Below are 23,178 nucleotides of genomic sequence, written 5' to 3'. Positions count from 1 at the left end.
ACAATCATCACTGGGCAGAACTTATCCTGGGACCAAAAAGATGGACCCTAGCTTAGGTTTCAGCCTAGGAGCTGTACAAAAACCAAGATCTCTAATTCCAGAGGTCTGACTTTAACAAAATGCTTTAAGGGCAGAGAGACCCTGTATCTCTTAGGCCAAGAGAATTCTCTTTCTATATTTTCCAATACTTACTGTGCCTATAAAGAAAAGGGGGGGGGGCACAAAACCTTGCCACACCAGCCTCCTTCCTTTTTTTTTCCCCCCTTTTTTTTGGTGGTTATTGTTTGGTTGTTGTCTTTGTTGCTGTGATTATTTATTTATTTATTTATTTATTTATTTTTGTAGTTGCTGGTTTTGTTTTGTTTTTTTGTTTTTTGTTTGATTTTGTTTGTTGTTTGTTTTGTTTTTGTTACTTTTTTCTCTTTCTTCTTTTAAATTGATATTTATAACCTCTAAACAGACTCCTTCCTTTTTTACTTTTTTTTTCTTTTTTCAAACAAAAACACATAATTTAAATCATCTTGTTCTGCCTCATAAATTGAGGGGGGGAAATGGGTCCGGGGTTCAGGTCCCTGTTCGGGCGCCAGTTGTTGTATTAAATAATTAACAATGGGGCTGAATGGCGATGGATGGAGGCCTTTGTGCTTAGGCCCCAGCCACGTGGCTTCATTTCCCATCCAGCCGGCGGAACCCAGGCCCAGGTGAAATGCAAAATCACTCACTCACAGGCAGGCATCAGGAACCATCAGCTTTATTCATTCCCTATTCACCTATCTCATAACCTTTCAAGCATTCAGCCATTCTAGGCTAGTCCTGCCTCTTAACCCTTTCAGCCATCTTCCCCTTGGCCTCCATCCTGGTCCAAAACCAAAAGAGGCAGAGACCCTAAAGCCAAAGAGCTCAGCAGGGCCGAAAGGGCCGAATCCCCTCGGTCCAAGGCTTATCTAACTTTTCCAAGACCCCTCCCAGGAATGGGCCGGGTCTTGCAGGTAAGGTCACACCTAATATCCGGTTCCCAAGACCCCTCCCAGAAATGGGTGGGTCTTAGGTATCTACACCAAATCCAGGGTTTCAGATAGGTAAACCAACAGTACCAGAACCAAACAGTCATATGAACTTTGAGTAGAAATGAAAAATGATCAGACTTAAATACCAAACCCAAAGTCAATGACAACAGAATCGATGCCCAATCTACTACAAGCTATACATAGAGGGGAGCAGTTACACTAGCAGTCTGGGGGGCAAAAGAGGGAGATACAGGATGTATGATGGGAAAAGGGGTGTAGGACAACAATTGTGATTGGAATGCCCCTGATTTATTGTCACTCTGTACCTTAAATATTACTGTGAAAGATTCATAATTCACTTTGGTCACAATGAAATTTATTAAAAAAATAGAAATACCTGTATTGACACAGTTCACGAATGAGGAAAATGCAATTCAGAATCAGAGTTTTTTACTCCAATGCATTTACTACTATAGTTGTATATTCTATTTATAAAATTTATGTTTAGCATATATTCTCTAACTATTTACAAAAATCACACAGTTGAAGGCTTTAAGTCCCAGTTAAAGTGACCTTCATTGCTCTCCTATGATTGTAGGAAAAGTGTTTCTGGAATAGCTAGAATTTATAGTAATTCCTCAAATGAAGCTCCAGTAACTTAAGCTTTAGTTTTAGTTCAGCCTATATAGCTGTCATCCTTGAAAGTCTTCTTATACTATCTTGTTATGTGACCTTGGAAAAACTAATCATATTTAGCATGTATTTTGAAATACTTAACTTATCTTTAAAAGTGCATCTAATATTTATATTTTATGAATATCATACATAATTAGTGCTATTTAGATATTCTTTGAGATTCCTTGAAAAAATATAGTTGTTGAATTTCTGTTAAGGTAATAATTCCTTTTTGGGAGTTTGGGCCACACACAGGGGCTCTCAAGGGTTATTCCTGGCTCTGTGCTCAGAAATTGCTCTTATCAGGCTTGGGGGACCATATGGGATGCCAAGGATTGAACCCAGGTTGGCCTTGTGCAAGGTAAACACCCTACCACTCTGTCACTCATGTCCAAGGTGAAGGCCCAATTCTTAGTCAAGTGTTTTTCAATGATGAGTGCTATTTTAGATTAAATCTTATTAGGAGGCCGGATCGATAGCACAGCAAGAGGGCATTTGTCTTGCAGATGACCGACCCAGGACGAACCCAGGTTCGATTCCCGGCATTCCATATGGCTCCCCAAGCTGCCAGGAATGATTTCTAAAAGTAGAGCCTTGAGTACCCCTAAGCTCAGCCAGGTGTGGCCCAAAAACATAAATAAATTAATTAATTAAATCTTATTAGAAGATTTGAAGTGACTTTATATAAAAATTGATCAAAGCCATTTTTATGTTAAGTGAATTATATGCTTTGTTTTGCCTTAACCTATTATAATTGCAGAATTTGAAAAAAATTTTAGCTAGTAAGCCATTGTTATTTTAATTTTTTTTCTCTGAAATCTTAAGAATATGTTTGTGGGGGCCGGAGAGATAGCATGGAGGTAAGGCGTTTGCCTCTCATGCAAAAGGTCATCGGTTCGAATCCCGGCGTCCCATATGGTCCCCCGTGTTCGCCAGGAGCGACTTCTGAGCATGGAGCCAGGAGTAACTCCTGAGCACTGCCGGGTGAGACCCAAAAACCAAAAAAAAAAAAAAAAAAAAAAAAAAAGAATATGTTTGTGAATGTGTAGACATTTAAAAATTACATATATGCTATTAAAAACTATTCTGGAACTTTTTTGATCTGTTAATTTACACAGTAAATTATTATACTGATAGACTGACAAAAATACTATTTACATGTGTTTATATTTTTATCATCTATAAATATTTTTCTTTAAGGTGAATGATTTTGTGAGGGATAAATTTATGGACAAAGATGGTTCGATTCCACTTACAGCAGAAATTCTTGCTGGAGGCTGTGTAAGTACCTTTGCAGATCTCTATGTTGAAAACCCTTATTTCTCAATACTTAACACAACTGCGGTAAACATATGTGAACTAAGACTTCTGTTTAACCACAGATCCTGTACAAGGTCAGAGTTTGCTAGGGCAGGCACCTCAGCTTTTCCTAGACTGGCGAACCATTCCTGAGGTGGAAGGGTAAATGTTTCTGATATTATTGCCTGATATAAGTCATGCCTGTTAAATTCATCATTGCTTATGCTTGTTTCTGCAGTAGAAATCATCTGTGGCAGAAATGCTTGGCCTTTGAAAAATCCTTGCTAACCTTTTTTAAAGTTAGTTTTTATATATTCTTTTCTCATGATGCTCTCTGCTGGGTCAGGCACTAAAATTTGTCATTTGAAGTCAGCAGCACCCATTGGCTCTCTGCTTTGCTTTTCCTTGTAAGTGTTAAGCTTCCCGGGGCTTCTGGGAGAAGGATGCTGAAAAATACTGGCTGAGCGTGCTCTACATTTTAAAAGTACTTGGATGTGTATAACTTTCTGTGGAGGCAATCTTATTTTTCAGCTCAGCAAAGCATTGTCTTGTTTTATCTCATGTACCACTTTGCTTATGTGGTTATAAATACTTATATGTAAATGCTTTATGTTTATACTTAGAATTAGAATTACTTAAAGAAAATTAAACTTTTCTATAAAATCTGTACTATTAAAGTTAAAATTGGTTAAATGGATTTTATTCACTAGAACAATTCAATAGTGGTTTATTTTCTACTTAAATGTTTTTTATAGAATTATTCTTTACAGGAAATAATATTTTGAAAATAGTCCTTTCTTGAAAATCGCCGTATAGAAGTTAGACGAATACTTGAAAATATCAGCATTTATTTTGAAAGAACTTATTCTCCTGTCTAATTGAATAGTGGTCCCTGAGTGTAGCCAGAGTTAAGAACCCCATCCTGCTCATTCTTATGAGATGGATAGAGGGGTCAGAGAAATAGCACAACTGTAGGGCATTTTCCTTGCATGCAGCTGATCCAGGATGGTTGGTGGTTTGAATCCTGGGTATCTCATATGGTCCTCTGTACTTTCCAGGAGCAATTTCTGAGTGCAGAGCCAGGATTAACCCCTGAGCGCTGCCAGGTGCAACCCAAAAACCAAAAATAAAAAAAGAGATGTATGGAAATTGGCCACTGTCCCACTCTTTCTGTTTGATCATTGTAATGTCAGAAGTAACCACATATCAAAGACAGTTTGATAGGAGTACCTTATTTTTGAAGCATCCTTGGTAAGAAAAGAGCAAGACTTAAATGTCCAAAATAAGATAGAACATGCAATAATAATTTTGTTAAATAAAAGAGTGCTAAGGCTACAGAAATTGCTCTTCCAGATAAGTATTCTTCATTTTAAAATCACTCCTGATCTATTCAAGAAACTGTATTTTCTCATTTTATTTATGTATTTGGATGGGGGTGGGCCACACCCAGTGACACTCAGGGTTTACTCCTGGCTATGCCCTCAGAAATTGCTCCAGGCTTGGGGGACCATATGGAACATCTGAGGATCAAACCGCATTCTGTCAGTCCTAGGTTAGTGCATGCAAGGCAAAAATGCCCTGCCGCCTGTGCTACCACTCAGGCCCCGTATTTTCTCATTTTAAATAGGTGTTTCTACAGGCTGTATCTAGAATGTCCTACAGACTGTTGCCAGGGAACTGAGCTAGCAGGGCATTTGTTTCAGTGAGTTTCAGGTGAGGTGGGTTTGTGTGATATTTTTAAGTGAGGCTTTAAACTTGCTGAAAAGACATGATTATATATCTCTGTAAGTATTTAAAATGTAAAATTAATTATGTGATACCACTCAAAATTTTGGCAATAATCTTGAGATTTATTTTCTTTTACTGAGAGCATTTTGCTGCACACATATATAGGTGCCAGGGAGATGGGCTGTGGCATGCATTGTCTGCTGTAGGTGGTCTTGTTTTCTCCTATGTGGTCGCCCATTTCAAACACAAAGCACAGATTGGCATCAGAAGTAGTGCCTTGTGATTGTAAGTAGGTGTAGCCCCTTTTCAAACCCGAGCCAAACAGGCTTAAAATTGGAGCCACTTGGGCTTTATAGCTACTTAAAATATCTGTGAAATGAGGTTTAGTATCCTTTATCTTAAAGGCGTGTAGACAGTGGTATTTCTTGTCTCCCGATTTTCACCCTTTCCCCTTTTATTTTTAGCTATTGTTTTCAGAAGCAAAAGGGTGTGTGTGTGTGTGTGTGTGTGTGTGTGTGTGTGTTCATTTGTTCAGATAAGTAATCCAATAGGTAGTAAATAATAGACATCTTCCAGTCTTGGGAAGAGAGTCGAATGATTCCATTTTCAATGTGTGTTTTTAAGTAATAGCAGCATCTCTCTGTGTAGATTTTGGCAAAGTTTCCCTCTCTCTGGAGCTAGCTACACACTTTGGAAAGTTATTTTGAGTTTCACAGCCTTCTCTCTCCAGCTGGGAATACAAAGGGTTTGGAAAGGTTGTGTCACATGAGCATTTCCAGTCTTAGTTCACCCAAGCATTGCCAGGCAATGACTTTTATGTCCCTGGAGAGTTCACCTTAGTCATTATTACTTAGAATTTGTACACATGACTGAATTTTGCACTTGTAACCAAAGATGCTCTCTCTTTTATTTTTTTAAGAAAGCCTGTTCTGTTTTCTACAACCTGGGCTAAGGGAGAGTGGGAATATGGAGGGCATGCATATGTATGGAGATTTTTGTCTTAGACTTTTTATAGCTCTTAATTTAAGTAATACTCTCTTATTGTGTTTTAAAGAACAACAAAAGTGATAGTACATTTGGAAGAAAAAAAATTCACACTCAAAAGAAGAATATATTCATTCTGTTTTTTAGATCTGTAATTAAAAATGGTATTAAAAGCATTGTTTCATTGGTATGTATAAAAGGATGAATTTGACCTTACTTTTTTGCACTTGAGATTATTTAGTTCAGGGCATTGTTTGGAGAAAAAAAACTGACATCAGATATTAGGGTATTTTCATAAAGTCACACTTGATAATGGTGATAATATTCAACACAGAGCAAGACTAAAGTTGATGCTTAGAATGATACAAATTCTAACATTGAGAAGTACTTTATATGGTTCATGTTGTCTCTCTCTCTACATTAGTTACCTCCATTCTAAATTGGGCTAGGAGTTACAGGAGTTTTGACAAAGACCTGCACAAAACAGTCCCTCTATTTCAGTCCATCCTTCCTCTTTGGAGAGTCATAAACTCAGGTTATGATTGCAGGTAACTGTAAGTAACCATAGTTTCCCAGTAAAAGGGGCAGAATACCAAAGACCTTTACTGTTACTGATTTATTGGTTGGGGAAAGTTACTCATCCTAGTGACTTAAAAAACTTACGTATTACCTCTGCTTTTGATATTGCTGTTACTAATACATAGAAAAAATAAGGCAGAGAGATAGTACAGGAGATTAGACACTCACTTGCAAGTGGACAACCTGGGTTTGATCCCAAACACTACATATGGTTTATCTCCTGAGCATAGTAGAACTTAGAACTGAGCCAAGAATTAAATGCAAGTACTGCCAAGATTTGGGTGTGGTCCAGACCTGTCTTAAAAAATCATGTCATTTTGGAGGCTGAAGAGATAGCCCAGCTGTAGGGTGTTTGCCTTGACAGCAGCAGACCCCAGATGGACGGACAGTGATTGGAATTCCAGCATCCCAGATTCTCCCCTGTGCCTGCCAGGAGTGATTTCTGCACACAGAGCTAGGAGTAACCCCTGAGCACTGCTGGATAAGACCCAAAAACAAACAAAAAATTATTTCATGTCATATATTAAGTGGTACTGACTGTCTTCTGTACTTTTGGATGGAGGGTTAGAATCTCAAGGAGTCTGGGATTCTGGAATACAGTGTTTGATCCATCCATTTTCAGTAGGTTGTCACATAAGGAAATATAAGTGGTACATAGTTGATTTTAAAGAAAATAAAAATATTATATTTCATTTGTCATGAAAATAAGTCTACTTGAAATGAAAAGAAAGAAAATAATATTCATCAGAATTAAAGTCAAATAGAATATGACCTTTTGTGGTACAAACCTCATATTTAGAAAAGTTATTTACATATCAATAGAAATACTGTAATGGATTGATTTCAGAAAGACAGGTGAATATGCTTTTGGATAATATGCCTTGGATAATGGGACCATAACATTTTGCATCAAGACACAATGCATTTGTACATGTATGTATTTAAAAACACTTATGGAAGTTTATATGTATCTTAAGTAAAAAAAAATAACCAATTTTATTTTTTTTGGTTTTTGGGTCACACCTGGCAGCACTCAGGGGTTACTCCTGGCTCTATGCTCAGAAATTGCTCCTGGCAGGCTCGGGGAACCATATGGGATGCTGAGATTCGAACCAATGACCTTTTGCATGAAAGGCAAACGCCTTACCTCCATGCTATCTCTCCGGCCCTAGTAACCAATATTTTAACATCACTTGTTCTAAAAGGGATTGGTGATAATATCATCACTGAGAAAATCTTGGAGTAAACAATGATTCTAATTGCTTTCTCCTGAAAGTTAACTATGACCCTACTTCTCATTATTGTGTTAATCTCCATATGCATGCTATTTTTATACCTTGTACAATTATAAATCAAATGCAGTTTTCAACACAAGTTTTAGAACTTTCTAAGATCTTTGCCCAAAATGAGATCATAATTTCTAAGACCATGTTTTGCCCAGAAAGTCTTGTACAGAATAAGATTAGGATATTGGAATAGAATAATTCTACTGTCTCTTTATTTCTCTATGTAAGCTCAATTCTTCAAACGTATTTTTGGACTTAGTATGAAAAATAAAGAAATATTTTATGCCAATGATCATTTATACCTGGGTAGGACTGGGTAAGACTTAAAAATATCACTAGAGGAGAGTCTGACTCATGATGAACACTGAGCCACCTACTTTTATTTCTCTCTTTTTCTGCTTTGGAAATATCTAAAAGTCGTTTGGATTCAACACAGTCCAAATATTTGATGATCCTCTGTGTTTTTTTTTAAATACATATAGGTGGGGTTTGTTATCATATGAAATGTGAAGAAAGTTTGGGTCAAAGCTTTTGTATAGTTCAGATATATTAAAAGTTGAAGGTCTGTAAATCATTAAATGATTTTTGGAGTAGAAGTCAAAATAGACATGTATAATAGTCAGGACCCAAATGTGAACATACTTGACAGGTCTGTAACTTAATTGCTTTTTAATGTCCGTCAGACAGATTCCACTTGGATTTCTTGGCCAGTTTTCTATGGGTCTATTCAAACCCTAAAAAGTTGAAGATAGGAAGTGTAATATTTGTAGAGTGTAAATAGAATGGCCTTTTTCTAATTTACCATAAAATTAAGAACAGAAAGTTTTTATTTTGTATCTATCTCCAACAGGTGTTGATAAATTTTTCTAAGTTTTAAATAATCTTCTTAAGCACTTTTTTATTTAAGAAGTTATTGTATATATTAGGGATGGAGAGGTAATACAAAAGGTAGGGCATTTGCTTTGCGTGTAACTTTTTGATCCCTTGCACCTTATATGGTCCCCTGAGCCCATCAAGAGTAATCCTGGGGGCTGGAGAGATAGCATGGAGGTAAGGCGTTTGCCTTTTATGCAGAAGGTCATTGATTCAAATCCCAGTGTCCCAGTGTCCCATATGGTCCGTCCCCGTCCCCCCCCCCCCCCCCCGTGCACACAGGGGCTATTTCTGAGCAGATAGCCAGGAGTAACCCCTGCCAGGGGCTATTTCTGAGCAGATAGCCAGGAGTAACCCCTGAGCACCGCCGGGTGTGGCCCCCCCAAAAAAGAAAAAAAAACAAAAAAAAAGAGTAATCCTGGAGCAAAGAGCCAAGAGTAAGCTCTGAGTACTGCCTAGTGTGTCGCTCACAAAAACACTTAATGTATGCATCAAATCAGAGGATATTTCTTGATAATTATTCCTGAATTTCTTGATAATTAGCTGTTTATTTTGTCCATCCAATTGAACCGACTTGCTTCAGTGCCATGACAAAATTCCAGAGAGGCCAAAAAGAGAGTACAACAGGTTCGTCACTTGTCTTGCATGTAAATGACCCAGTTTGGTTCCCAGTGCCCCATATAGTTTCTTGAACCTCACCGAAAGTGATTCCTGAACACAGAGCTCAGGAATTAGCAAGACCTAGGCACTGCTAAATGTGACCCAGAAACAAAAATTAAAAGTCCATAGACTGCATAACTTAAATAACAGAAATTTATCTTTTGACATTTCTGAAAGCTGGAAGTCGAAAATTTGTTTGCAGTTTAGCGTTTCTTCTGAAGGTGTTGTCTTGTGGTTGGCCATCTTCTTGCTATGTCCATATATGGCTTTTTGTCCTCCCTTCAGTCTATATGTGGTATGTATACTAACCTCTTGTTATCTAGCATCCTGTAACACGGTTGGGTCAGAGCCCAACCTATAAGCATATATTCCTTATTTGTCTTTTTAATAAAGTACATGATTAAGACTATTTCAGTGCACACTGGTTTGAGAGGATGTGATTTAATTTAACTGTTCACTGTTACTATTTGCTAAGTACCTGCAGTGTATATGTAAATTTTATATATGATATTAATACATACAAATTATTGGCATACAAATGCTTACATGCAAATTATTTACATGTCTTTATTTAAAGTTGAGTTGTAAAACAGTAATTGCTATCAGCTTTCTTAAGAAATCATTATTTTCCAATTCAAACATGAAATACTATTGACTTCATTCATTTTTAATGGGAATCATCAGACATTTATTAGTGTAACCCTTTTTATAGTTACAAGTTTATTTGCATCCAAATAATTAAAATGAGGAATTTAGGTTTTAGTTTTTTAAAAAATATTCATTCCATAACTTCATATTGATCTATTGTTGACACATGTAAGCACATATTTTAGGATGTCAGTGTGCAATTAGATATTCTTAGCACATGTCATTTGTGAAAAGCATTTTAAATATAAGTATATTCAATTAAGCATAATTAAAATTCCAAGATATATATTCTTCATATACATTTTAACACTTAATTTTTTAAGTAGCACTAAGTATCTACCATATGAATTCAAAATAAAGAGAAGTGATTGAATTCTAGTTAATACTTGCAGTCTAAAATAAAGCAAATTATAATTTGTTAAAAAAAATGTAAACGGGAGGGGGCGGAGAGGTGGCACTAGAGGTGGCACTAGAGGCACTAGAGCCTTGCAAGTGCTCACCTAGGATGGACTGCAGTTCAATTCCCTGGCGTCCCATATGGTCCCCCATGCCAGGGGTGATTTCTGAGTGCATAGCCAGGAGTAACCCCTGAGAGTCAAATGGGTGTGGCCCAAAAAATAAAAAATAAAAAATATATACTGCTCGGGCCAGGGTGGTGGCACAAGCAGTAGGGCATTTGCCTTGCATGTGCGAACCACGGTTCTATCCCCTAATATTCCATATGGTCCCCCAAGCCAGTAGCGATTTCTAAATGCATAGCCAGGAGTAACCCTAAGTGTCACCGGGTGTGGCCCAAAAAGAAAAAGAAAAAGAAAAAGAGAAAACATATACTGCTGTGTTCTCTGTGGTCAACAGATTGATGAATGAAATGGTATTTTTTTTTAAAAAAAAAGGTTCAACATTGTTAATTTCTTTGAATATCTTGACAACTGTCTCCTAGAATGGTTGGAAGAAAAAAGAATCCTAAAGTTTTTTGATCTTTAGAATCTTTTTGATTTGACTCCTATATTTCAAGGACTGTTTGAAGATAGTGTTTCTATAAATAAAGAAGCAATAAAGAAGGAGTAGGTCAGTACAGGTGGAAAATAATAGATTTATAAAAGAGTAGAAACTAGAGCTTCTTAACATATTCTTAAATTAACATTTCTCAACCAAGGATTTAGGATATTCCAGTGGGAACATGGGTAAAATCATGCAAATGGGGAAACTACAGCTTTATACTAGGGTAGGCTGGACAACTGCAGGAAGGAAAGAAGGTGGAGGATTTGTGGTTGGGAAAGTTTGACAAATGCTTGTTTTAAGTGACATACTGAGGCTGCTTTTTTCTGTAATTACAATAACTAGCTGACTACCTTGGCTAATGATTTTTTACACGTTATAGTTGAGATAATATGGGCCCGGAGAGATAGCACAGCGGCATTTGCCTTGCAAGCAGCCGATCCAGGACCTAAGGTGGTTGGTTTGAATCCCGGTGTCCCATATGGTCCCCTGTGTCTGCCAGGAGCTATTTCTGAGCAGACAGCCAGGAGTAATCCCTGAGCACCGCTGGGTGTGGCCCAAAAACCAAAAAAAAAAAAGAGTTATAGTTGAGATAATATGGTCATAGTAATAGTAGCATTTATAGTTCTGGTGTGCAAAATTGCTATAAATAATTATTTATAAATATGAAATTATTAAATTTTATATTACATAATAATAACATATTGTTATATAATATAATTATTATATTTATTAATTAATAAATTACTGTATGGATTATATCTCCATCGACCACCGAAGTGCCAGAGACTCTCCACCTCATATCACTTACGTCACCTTATTTTACTTCTAGTATATCTCTTGGTACTCTAGGTTCTATATTTACCAAAGATTTGTTTTCATTAGATCCTGTCTAATTGCTTTCCTTTCTTCTTTATATACCACACATGAGTCATGTTATATGTGGTATATAAAGAAGAAAGAAAAATAATCTTTATGTATCACATGTGACTTAGATCATATGTGGTATATAAAGTGAGGAGTGTTTTTCTACTTACTCTGAGTTATATCTTGGGTAATATATTTGAGCTCCCCATTATATTGCTTTCTAAATATTTGATAGTTTGAAATTATGTTTTTCAAAAGAAATAAGTTATTTTCCACAATAACTTTACCAGTATGAAATCAGAAATATTAAGAATGAGGGAAATTATTATACACTTCATCAGAATGAACATGAGTTAAGAAACAAGTTTTATTGTACAAAATTATAAGGAACATAAGAAGTCAAGCTTATAATCGCTTTAGGTCACTGATCAAAAGCTGTGATAAAAGTCTTATATAATGTTTTTGTAGCCTATTAACTCGTTTCAGAAAGAGAGCAGTTATCAAAAGAAGGAAACAAATATTTTATAATATGAGGACTGTGTCATGAAAAAATAGCATTTACAAACATTTACTCAGTAGGACAACTATATTTGCCTTTATGTGTCATCAGTTTAGTTATTTGCCCCATTGGCACTCAGTAGTGTTTTGTTTCATTTGGTTGGTTTGGTTTGGTTTCTGGGTCACACTCGGCGGTGCTCAGGGGTACTCCTGCCTCTGTGCTCAGAAATCACTCCCCAGGCAGGCTCAGGGGACCGTGTGGGATGCTGGGATTCGAACCAAGGTCTGTCTTGTGTTGGCCACATATAAGACAAATGCCCTACCACTCTGTTATCTCTCCGGCCCAGTTTTGTTTTGTTTTTAAGGTGGTGACAGGTATATAGGTAAATACAATTCATTTGGTGATCTTCCTCCTCATGTTTTCTGAACAAAGATGCACAGACGTGGTATGGAACACTTTTTATTTATTTGTCCAGACAGCTTTGTTGAGCCTTGTGTACACATCAGAGCATACATCTGGTTTTCCCTTGTTCTTCATGGGAAACTTCAAGATTATTTGAGTGCTCGTGGTTTACATTTCGTGAAGCCCAGGTCCTGGATGGACATGTGACTGTTGATGGTGTATTTTCTGGTCACTGCATCACTATAATTGGGAGAATTGTAGAGGATAACCTTGTGATGGATTTAGAAAAATGCCTGCTATAGCTTCAACACTCTAACTTCCACAGAAGAAAGGGGCTTGTTCATTCAGCAAATTGTCTACTTTGTGTTTACTCTAGTGGGGCAGTTTGTTCCTGAGAAATAAGTCTCGGATGACTAATTCTACTTGGTAGTTAGAAAACTGTTTACCTTGCAAAATGGTACCTGGAGAATAAACAAAGGTTAGAGTATAGTATTGGGGTGTTGACAGGGAATGATCAATGAGAGCAGGGTGGAAGGAAGGTCTCAGCTTCCACATTACCTCATGGTATATATTCCCCTGCACTAGAAGAGACCTTATAGATCATGAAGCATAGCTTGAAAATTTGATCTTCAACAACTCTCAGGTAGAATTCCCACACCAGGGATTGAATTTTATTTAAAAAAAATCTTGGCTTCTTTGTTCTAGTATACTTCAGATTCTTCCAATAAAGATCATATAAGTTGTGGTTATATGAAATAAAAAACTAAAATGACAAGAACTCTTGGGATTAAGGTGCCTTATTTGCATACAGCCAACTCAGTTTCTATTAGATTACTGGCACTACAGGACTCCTGAGCATTATTGAGTATGACAGTAGAGAAAACAAACATGGCTGTGGTTCCCAGGGAATTCTTTGTGCCTCAGGTTGCCAACCCTTGACCTTGGCCACAGTGGCATGGAAGTGGGAGTTTTGTACCTCCCTCTATCTCCCCATTCTCCCAACTCTGTCCTTAGCACAAAATTGCCAGGAGGGCCTCTAGGCCTCCCGAATACCACTTGGGAGGACCTCCCCTCCAAAAAACACAAGATATTTGCTAAGAAAGGTTGATATGTTATATTTCTTCTCACAATCTATAGGCAGGATGCTTTTGAAGTGGATCAAAAGCAGTTCCCCATCACCTTTTAAAGAAAATAATTTGGAAAAACTTCATGATTATTACATTGTCACTAAAACAGGAAGTTAAACAGATAAGGATTTATAGTTACAAATATAGAAGGTCTGATTTATCATGCCTGTGCCAGGGGGAGCTATAGTCATGATCTTTATTTGTATTTAATCTTAAAATAAGATTAAAATTTTCTGATGTTATAAGTGTCATTTTCTGACATTATAAATGTTAATGTATAGATATAGAAGATTCTCTGTATACTATTCTGAGTATTCCTATTTTCAAACTTCTTCAAGAAAAATTGCTGATACCTTATTTAGAAAGGTTGCTTCAACTTTTAAATAACGTATAGGAAAAGTGACTGTTATAATAGTCAAGCTTATTTTTTATTGGAAAGTTGGTTTTTTTACATTTGCATTTCATATTAATTTACAGGTGATTTACAACTGACTCTTTTGAAGTTCAAGAACTATTTCTGTTATTTCTTTGATTTTTGCTTGCTTAGTTTTGCTGTCAACCTGGCAATGCTCAGGATTACTATTGGATCTGCACTCAAAAATTACTTCTGGTAGTGCTTATGAGACCAGGTGGAATGCAAGGAATTGAACCCAGGTCAGCTGCATGCAAGGCAAGTGCCTTACCTGCCTTACATGCTGTACTATCATTCCTGCCCCTATTTGTTTTGGTTTTGGGTTTCTTTATTTGTTTTTCGTTTTGGTCCACATTCAACAGTACTCTGGGAGTACTACTTGCTCTATAACTCAAGTATCTCTTATTTCAAGGGCTCAGAAGTCATATGGAATCTGGTCGGTTACATGCAAAGTAAGCATCCTACCTGCTATACTGCTGTCTCTTCCACCCTAAACCTGTTTCCTTAACTTTGAAGTTCTTTATAGTCTTTTAAAAAAGCCTATTTTCTTTATCTTCATTCTGTACATGTTTAAAAAGTCTTCATTAATGCCAGAGGCAGGAGCACAATAAATAAGAAATTGTTTGGATTTTGTTTGTTTGGGGACCACACCCAGTGGTGCTCAGGATTTACTCTTAGCTCTGTGCTCAGGAATCACTTTTACTAGAGTTCAGGGGATTACTTGTAAAGGAAGTGATCTACTTCCTGTTCTGTACAGTACAACAGTACCTGTTGTTGATCCGACCTCATGTGTAAAAATTGTGTAATAAGTGTGTGTGTCTGTGTTAGTGTAACAGTTCTTTTGTTTTGGTTTGGTTTGGTTAGTTTTTCGGCTACATCCTGCAGCACTCAGGGGTTACTTCTGGCTCAGAGCTCAGAAATAGCTCCTGGAAGGCTCAGGGGACCATATGGGATGATGAGAAGGGAATCCAGTTCTCTCCTGGGTTGGCTGCATGCAAGGCAAATGCCCTATCGCTGTGCCATCTCTCCCATCTCAGTGTAACAGTTTTTTATTCCTCTTCTCTACATTGTTTTTGATATCAGTGTCCCTTGGGAGGTGGGGTGGTTGGACCACACCTTACTATGCTCAGGACCTACTCCTGGCAGTGTTTAGGGAATTGTATATGATTCCAGGGACTGAACCCGGATTAGCCAGGTGCAAGACAAGCACCCTGCCCACTATACTATCTCTCCGATCTTGTTTGCTCCTTTACATTTTGAAGCTGTAAAAGTTTTTGGTACACCTTGTTCATATTATTTAATCTAGACAGGTGGTATTAAGATATTTGTATTTAGTACTTATTTATACACTGTTATAAGCCATATAACACATTCCTCATCTATAATTCTCTGCACATAATGTTCACTTAAATGAGATTCTCTGAAGGCTAAACTCTCTTTGGCTTTGAGACCTTGAGATGTGTTGATGTGTGTTGACACCAATTTTTTTCAATCTGTTTCAGTTCAAAAAAATGAAATATGTGAGTCATTTCATGAACTTGTTTTTTTTATGTCATTAGCTACTAGATCTTCTTGTCTGTGTGACACATTCAACTAACTACACCAGAATTGCATTTTCTGGAGAACCAGAATATTTTTTGTTGTATCAAATAATTAATGATGGGGCTGGGTGGAAGTGGATGCCATCCCAGGCCACGTGGTTCCGCAACCCCCATCCAGCCGGCAGGTCCCAGGCCCAGGTGAACGGCGGAATCAGACTCACTCACAGGCAGGCATCAGGAAGCATCAGCTTTATTCATGCCCTATTCACCACATGTGTGTGGCCTACTTATAACCTTTCAAGCACTAGTTATTCTTGGCCCTGCATCTTAATTCCTTTCAGCCATCTTCCTTTGACCTCCATCCTGGTCAAAGACCAAAAGAGGCAACGACCCAAAAGCCAGAGAGCAGAGCCCTAATCCCCTGGCTCAAGGGTTTATCTACCTATTCCAAGACCCCTCCCAGGAATGGGCCGGGTCTTGCAGGTAAGGTCACACCTAATATTCAGTTCCCAAGACCCCTCCCAGAAATGGGCAGGTCTCAGATAGGTACACCTACATTTTTGTTGTTGTTTTTGTTTTTGTTTTGTTTTTAGGCCACACCCATTGACACTCAGGGGTTACTCCTGGCTATGCACTCAGAAATTGCTCCTGGCTTGGGGGTACCGTATGGGATGCCGGGGGATTGAAACGAGGTCCATCCTAGGCTAGCACTTGCAAGGCAGACCTTGCAAGGAAGACCTCTAGCACCACTGCTCCGGCCCTGAGAATCAGGATATTACCTATTATTGATTCTCAGAGGTCTTTTGCCAAGTCATAATTCATTTCATTCTATTTTTCTTTATCCTTCAAGTATAGATAGTAAGAACAGTACCAATTGTCAGATTCTGTTCTGAAACAGAATTATCCCACATTATTGTAGCAATCCACAGACTTCACACAGCTTTCCATTCCTCCTCTATTTAGAACCTGTATTGTTTTGCTTACGTATACAAAACACAATTACACCCGCTATGCTTCATCTTTTCACTCTCCCTAGATCTTTTCACCTTAATTACCCTAAATAAAATTTTATTCTACCTTGTTTGACTATCATTCTTTATTTTACTCTTCCATCAAAAAATGTAGATTGCATAAGTTCTTTCTAATTTCTTGGATGCATTTTTCCCTTCACCGAACAGTTTACTTGCTAGACCTCACTGCCCTGTCTCAGCAGTATACAATGGTGACCATTTCTCTGTTGATTTCTTTCTGAAAGCCCTTTCCTGGTTTCTATGGTTCTGCTACTGTATAGTTCATAGTGAGATTTCCCATCAGTGATTAGTTCTCTATCCCTGGTTTCTCTTCTTTCTTTCATGAAGCGAATGTAAAATGAAAGGAACTTCCTGAAAAGAATGCAAAGGAAAAGGATGTGTAAGACCCTGCCTTTGCTTAGCACATATGCCTTGACTCCTGTATAACTCCTGAATGTCTCATTTCTTAACTCCCAGCACACTTTTTTGTGATCTTCTGATATGTCCTGTTTCTCTTTTTCTTTTTATTGAGCTTTAATTGAATGACCATTTCATTTCCAATACTATACAAATTCTGGGAGTACAATTTCACACCTTTATCTGTATGTGTCTCATCACACCTACCACCAGAGTTCTAGTGTCATTTCAGAGGTCAGATAGCCTCCTTCTATTCTTCCCTCCCTCATATTTGACTTTTTTTTCTCTTGTTCTCATTGCATAGGTGCAAAAGCATGGGTTTTTGTTATTTGAGTTTACTCAAACCTTTTGCCCCAGTTGCCCTGTAATCAGCTGCCATGCCCTAGTTATCTCTGTTGCAACAATTATTCACTACCACTCAACTCACCCTACCTCATTACTGATGTAATTATTCAAAGTCTGGTGTATCCCTATGCTGCTGAAACTCTAATTGTTATCCCTGCCTCAGGGTGCCCCCTTCCTAATAAGTTCCATTCCTTCTGATATTTATTCATCTTTCATAAATACTAATGGAATAGTACACATGGTGGCATACTAATCAGGATCCTGTAGCTTCTAAACTTTACTTACTAGCTCTACTTGTACTCCCGTCACATTGCCTCTTTCTGCTCTCCCAATGCACATACACAAAGGCACCATATTAGAATACAACTGAACTTTTTTAGAGTGATATTCAGTCCTTGAATAATTTGGCTTCTGGAATCTTATTTTCATCAACCTTCCTTCATATTACTTCCATGTCATTTAAAGCAAGTGGTTTTTCTCAGACTTTAGCATGAAGTCTAGCTTTGAATCCATTTTCTGTATTCTTGTCTGTATGACTTAAACAAGTTATATATCCTTATGTATCCTCCACCCTTAGCAGCCATTGCTTGCTCCTTAGAAAGATGGCATCATTTTGTGATGTACATGGGGATAGTATGATGACCAAAAGATTTTAACAACATCTGGAATAATGCCTTTACATGAAAAATATTCAAAACTTCTAATGAGGTCCCAGAGAGACTAATAGGCATTTGTCTTGCACACGGCTGTCCTTGGTTTGATCTCTAATACCACATATGTCACCTGAACACCACTAGGGATGATCCCTGAGTACCGCCAGGTGTGACCCAAAAAATCCCAAACAAAAATACTTTAAAAAAATGCTAGTGAATGATAATGTTGATAACATTGTAATATTGAACATATTGAAATTTCAATGATCAAACATAGTACTGGTTTTATAAATACAGCAAGCAAATGACACTTTGCCTTTGTGTCATTCTCTGTCTGGAATACCTAAATCTTAATTATAGTTCAGTTAGCAGCTAATGTGCTCTTTTTGTATCACACCTTCTCAGATTACCCTTGCCAACAGAAATCTTGCCCTCCCTTGAACTACCAGGGAAATTTATCTCTTATTTATATAAATAAAAGCAATTTATTTATTATTTATTATAATTACCTTTTCTTATATGCCATTTTTTCTGTAAGGCAAATGTTTATTGAACTCAATCGAGAACTGCTTCTTTCCTATTTGCTGACCATGTGGCCTGCTGTAATTATTTTCTCATGTTGCTATGACATATACCATACACAAAATGGATTAAAAACACACAAATTTATTTTCTCCAATTATGGAGGTTGGGCTTCTAAGAATAGGTGTTGATTCCATTTAGGTTTCTTTGTTTTGCTTTCCTTTTTTCAAATGGCCATGGATGTGATTCCTTTCACATATGACCACTGTGTGTTCATATTATCCTTTCTTTGTGCCCATGTATCATCTCTGGTCTTGCCTTCAGTGACATCAGCCACATTGGATTAGGGCATTATCATTTTTAATCATATAGATCACTTTTACATAATTTTCTCTTTAAACATTCTGTCCACAAATACAGTCACATCCTCAGGTTAGGATTTTAACATATGAATTTTGGTGAAACAATTCAGCTTACGGCTGTTTCTTTTGTTTTATATGCCTGTTTCCCTTTATATGAAACTTGGAAGAAACTTCTCTTGAGTGAACAATGTAAGTGTATATGTAATGTATGTAATACAGTGCCTTAATAAACCATAATGGATGCTTAATGAATATTTATTATCTTTTTGTTTCAAGCTCCTTGAAAACAGGAATACTTTCTTATCTTGTATCTTTGCAGTTCCTAGGGAAAACTTTGAACATAATAACATAAATAATTGGCAAATAGATGTGTAAGTGAATGATCTAGTAGCATACATGAGGCTGCAATAGGTATATGCATTTCTCCTTATTGGAATCATGATACTGGATGGGAACTGAGATTTTCCTAACAAAGACTACCATGAAATCTGTAGAGAAATCACTGTCCCCATTGTAAATATATAATTCCTCACAAAATTGATTCTTGTATGAAAAATCTCTCTATTCCTACTTGTCACATACTTCAAAAAGTCCTTGGGAAATGATTTGTGACAAAATTGCACACACATACAAAAAACACTATCTTCACACAGCCGGAGCTCTCAAGTGATGAGGGACACAAAGACATTGTGCACAATATGTGTTCCTGTCCAGTGTCTGAGGATTCTGCAGTCTTTGATCTCTGCAAAGGAGGGACCTGGGAAAGGTGTTGTGAATGGATAATAGACCAGGAGTCAGCAGAGCAGCAGGCAGTGTGCTGCTCAGTGATCCAGTCATGGTGATGCCCAGACACCATGCATCTGATGATAAGCATCTTCTCATGGTGCCATGGAGTCTCTCATTTCTTTCCTGCTGGACTCCAAAGGACTGATTCATCTCTAGCACCTCTGGATTATACTATTCTGATTCTGTAGGGTCTTTCTTTCTGACTCCATGAGGGATAATGAATGCAACATTATTATATTCATGTTGTCACTGAGTTCCTTCTTCCTACTGTGTCTTGTTTTTCATGGATTTGGCTTTTGCACTATCCTTGATGACTAATTATTTGGCTTTGCTGAAAGAATTGGTATCTATTGATTGGTGTAGATCCATGAAGTTGAGTATAATATATTCTTATTGTATATGATATTAACTTTCTTAGTGCTAATGAAGATCTAAGATAATGAGTAAAAAACAGAGCTCTGTACTTAGCATTCTGTACTTAAAAATAGCACTGCTTGGATATGCATAAAAGTGTATAAAATTGGTTAAGAGATAAGATTCTATCTTATTGATCTGTTTTCGTCCCACTTTATAACATTTGCTTATTTATTTGTCTTTTAAATTTGTTGGCCACATCCAGCAATGCACAGGACTAGCTACTCTCAACTCTCTGTTTAGGGGTTACTCCTGGCCCTGCTCAGGGAGCTTTTTGAATCAAGGCAAATCATATGCTCAGCCTTTTGCTGGCCCACTATACATTTTCAATATGCTGAAGGTATAGTCTTGCTCTGTTCTGAAGGACAGTTGTATCAATTTGGTAAAAATGGGAAGACAGTTTGATTTAAAAAGATAATAGATGAACATTTTTCTTTCCTCTCTGTTGGTTGTATATTATGTATATTAGGCCAGTGATACAAAAATATTAATTTTTATCAATTATAGATAGAATTAATTATAAAAATAAAATTATGTATAAAAACACAACAGACAAAATAACCCATTTGTAATTCTACAAATTTAAAAGCAACTTATCTTGAGCATGATGATGTGTAACTGTGGGGAGAAAGATACTTTTAATTATAAAAGAATTTTTGTTTAACTGTATATACCATATTTTCCAGCGTATAAGATGACCCCATAATTTTGCAGTTTTACGTTTTACGTAGGTTTAGGCCTATATTCGCTGTATTAGACAGAACGTTCCTGTGCTGCAACTGTATGTACCACAGTGAGCCAATCACAACAAGCAAATGTTCAAAGCTTATACTGTCATAGACTTCCTCTCTGACTCTGGCCAATCTGAGCAGGCTTTTGACAGTGTAGATTCGTACAGAACATTGTCTAATTTGCATGCATAAAAAGCCGGCTTGGATTGGCTGAGTTAGAGAGGTGGTTCGAGCAGCCTTGCAGTGATTGGTGCAGGATCGAGTTGGAAAATTCGTTTTGTGGCAATATTAGACAATTTTCGTTTAGCGGCATATTGAAACAGTTTTCAGGATATACTCGGAGTATAAGACGACCCCCGATTTTCGGTTGACTTTTTTTGTTTCAAAAGTCGTCTTATACGCTGGAAAATACGGTGTTTGACATTTTCCCATAATATTTTATTAGCAACATAGTATCTCATTGTGTAAGCAATGATGTGAGCAGGTGCTCACATTTCCTTAATCCATCTCTCACCATATTGTAGCTCTCTTTTATTTCTAGTTATTTATTATAAGCAAAACTTTCAGAACTGGTAGCTAATTTTGGTTAGTATAACAGTGGTAACCTTTTTTTTTTCAACGGAGCCAAATCTCGCCAAAACCACGATTGAAATTTATTTTGAGAGCCACACAGAGCGTGCACTGACAAAGGCTAGGAGCAGAGTCCTGACTCCTGGAGTGGCGGCCTGGCACAGAAGAGACAAATTAAAAGTGGAAAGAGCCACATGTGGCTCGCGAGCCACAGGTTGCCAACCACTGGATAGGACATTTATTTTTTTTTTTTTTTTTTTTTTTTGGTTTTTGGGTCACACCTGGCAGTGCTCAGGGGTTATTCCTGGCTCCAGGCTCAGAAATTGCTCCTGGCAGGCACAGGGGACCATATGGGGCGCCGGGATTCGAACCGATGACCTCCTGCATGAAAGGCAAACGCCTTACCTCCATGCTATCTCTCCGGCCCCAGGACATTTATTTTTACTTCACTTATATAATTTACTGGGACCTGAGAATCCTGCAAGACATAGTTTCCTATGATATAGAACCATAATGTGCCTGTTCTCATGTTAGAGCCTACTAGACTATATACTATGAGCTTTGTGTCTGTGATCTGATTTGGTAAGATCCTTTCATAATAAAGATTCTGAACCATACTGAATGTCAACCTATTTTGGATGATATAAAAATTTAACATATTGTGACAAGGAATAACAAGTTGAAGTGCAGTAGGAAAGAATGTAATTGCTTATAATAAATACAGGCTTAGCTTCAAAATAGCTAGCTTAAAATTTCCCTGATGGTGCACTTTAAAGATTTCCACTGATGAGCTCGGAGGTGTGGCACCCAGCCATTGCTGGAATGAAATAACACACATTGTTCAAAGTTTGGACTATAATTGATTTAATGCATATTTTCACTACTTTGACATTTATCTTATATGAAAAGAACAATTCTATACACAGGTAACACATAAATAAAATTATAAGAATCTGTAACTCCATAAAATGGTGTTTGATGATCAGCCTGATTTTTTAAGAGGAAAAAAAAAGAGCTTTCATCTAAGTTTACATGTTCTTTGGCAATTTTGAATTATTGCCAGAATCATGAAGTTTATTACGGGAGAATATTTGTCTGTTCTTTTTCCTAACTAATACCCTGACAGGCAGATCTGTGTCTCTTTATTTAGAGACTAGTTGTTCATTTTATTTACATTTTTTTCACTAGCTCTTCGTTTTATTACTGTCTTTGTGCCCTGGAGTGACAGTTGTATCAAGTTGGTGAAAATGGGAAGACAGTTTGTTTTAAAAAGGTAATAGATGTGGGGCCAGAGAGATAGCATGGAAGTAGGGCATGCAAAAGGACTGTGGTTTGAATCCCGGCATCCCAGAATCACCTGCCAGGAGCGATTTCTGAGCGTAGAGGCAGGAGTAACCCCTGGGTGCTACTGGGTGTGACCCAAAAGCCAAAAAAAAAAAAAAAAGGTAATAGATGGACTTTTTTATCTTTTTTTTTTGGTTTTTGGGTCACACCCCGGCAGCGCTCAGGGATCACTCCTGGCTCCTGGCTCCATGCTTAGACATTGCTCTTGGCAGGCTCGGGGGGACCATATGGGACACTGGAATTCAAACCACCGACCTTCTGCACTCAAGGCAAACGCCTTATCTCCATGCTATCTCTCCGGCCCCAGATGAACATTTTTATTTCCTCTCTTTTGGTTATATATTTTGTATATTAGATCAGTGATACAAAAGCATTAATTTTGTATCAATTATAATTGATATAGTTAATTATATTAATAATATGTCATCTATGTAGAAA

At 37.3% G+C, this 23,178-nt stretch overlaps 1 protein-coding gene across 2 annotated transcripts in view; it reads left to right on the top strand.

The window, feature by feature from the left end:
* SLC25A13 (solute carrier family 25 member 13) overlaps positions 1 to 23,178 on the top strand; it is a 241,485-nt gene that overhangs the window by 171,751 nt on the left and 46,556 nt on the right. For both annotated transcript variants that reach the window (XM_049784608.1, XM_049784602.1), the window contains exon 13: positions 2,883 to 2,963. In XM_049784608.1, coding sequence (XP_049640565.1) covers positions 2,883 to 2,963 — 81 coding nt within the window. The remainder of the gene's footprint in view (positions 1 to 2,882; positions 2,964 to 23,178) is intronic.

Source organism: Suncus etruscus, chromosome 1 (genome assembly GCF_024139225.1).
Source record: "Suncus etruscus isolate mSunEtr1 chromosome 1, mSunEtr1.pri.cur, whole genome shotgun sequence".
Lineage (NCBI taxonomy): Eukaryota > Metazoa > Chordata > Mammalia > Eulipotyphla > Soricidae > Suncus > Suncus etruscus.
The sequence above is the reverse complement of the archived record's forward strand: the minus strand, read 5'-3'. Positions and strand labels throughout refer to the sequence as shown.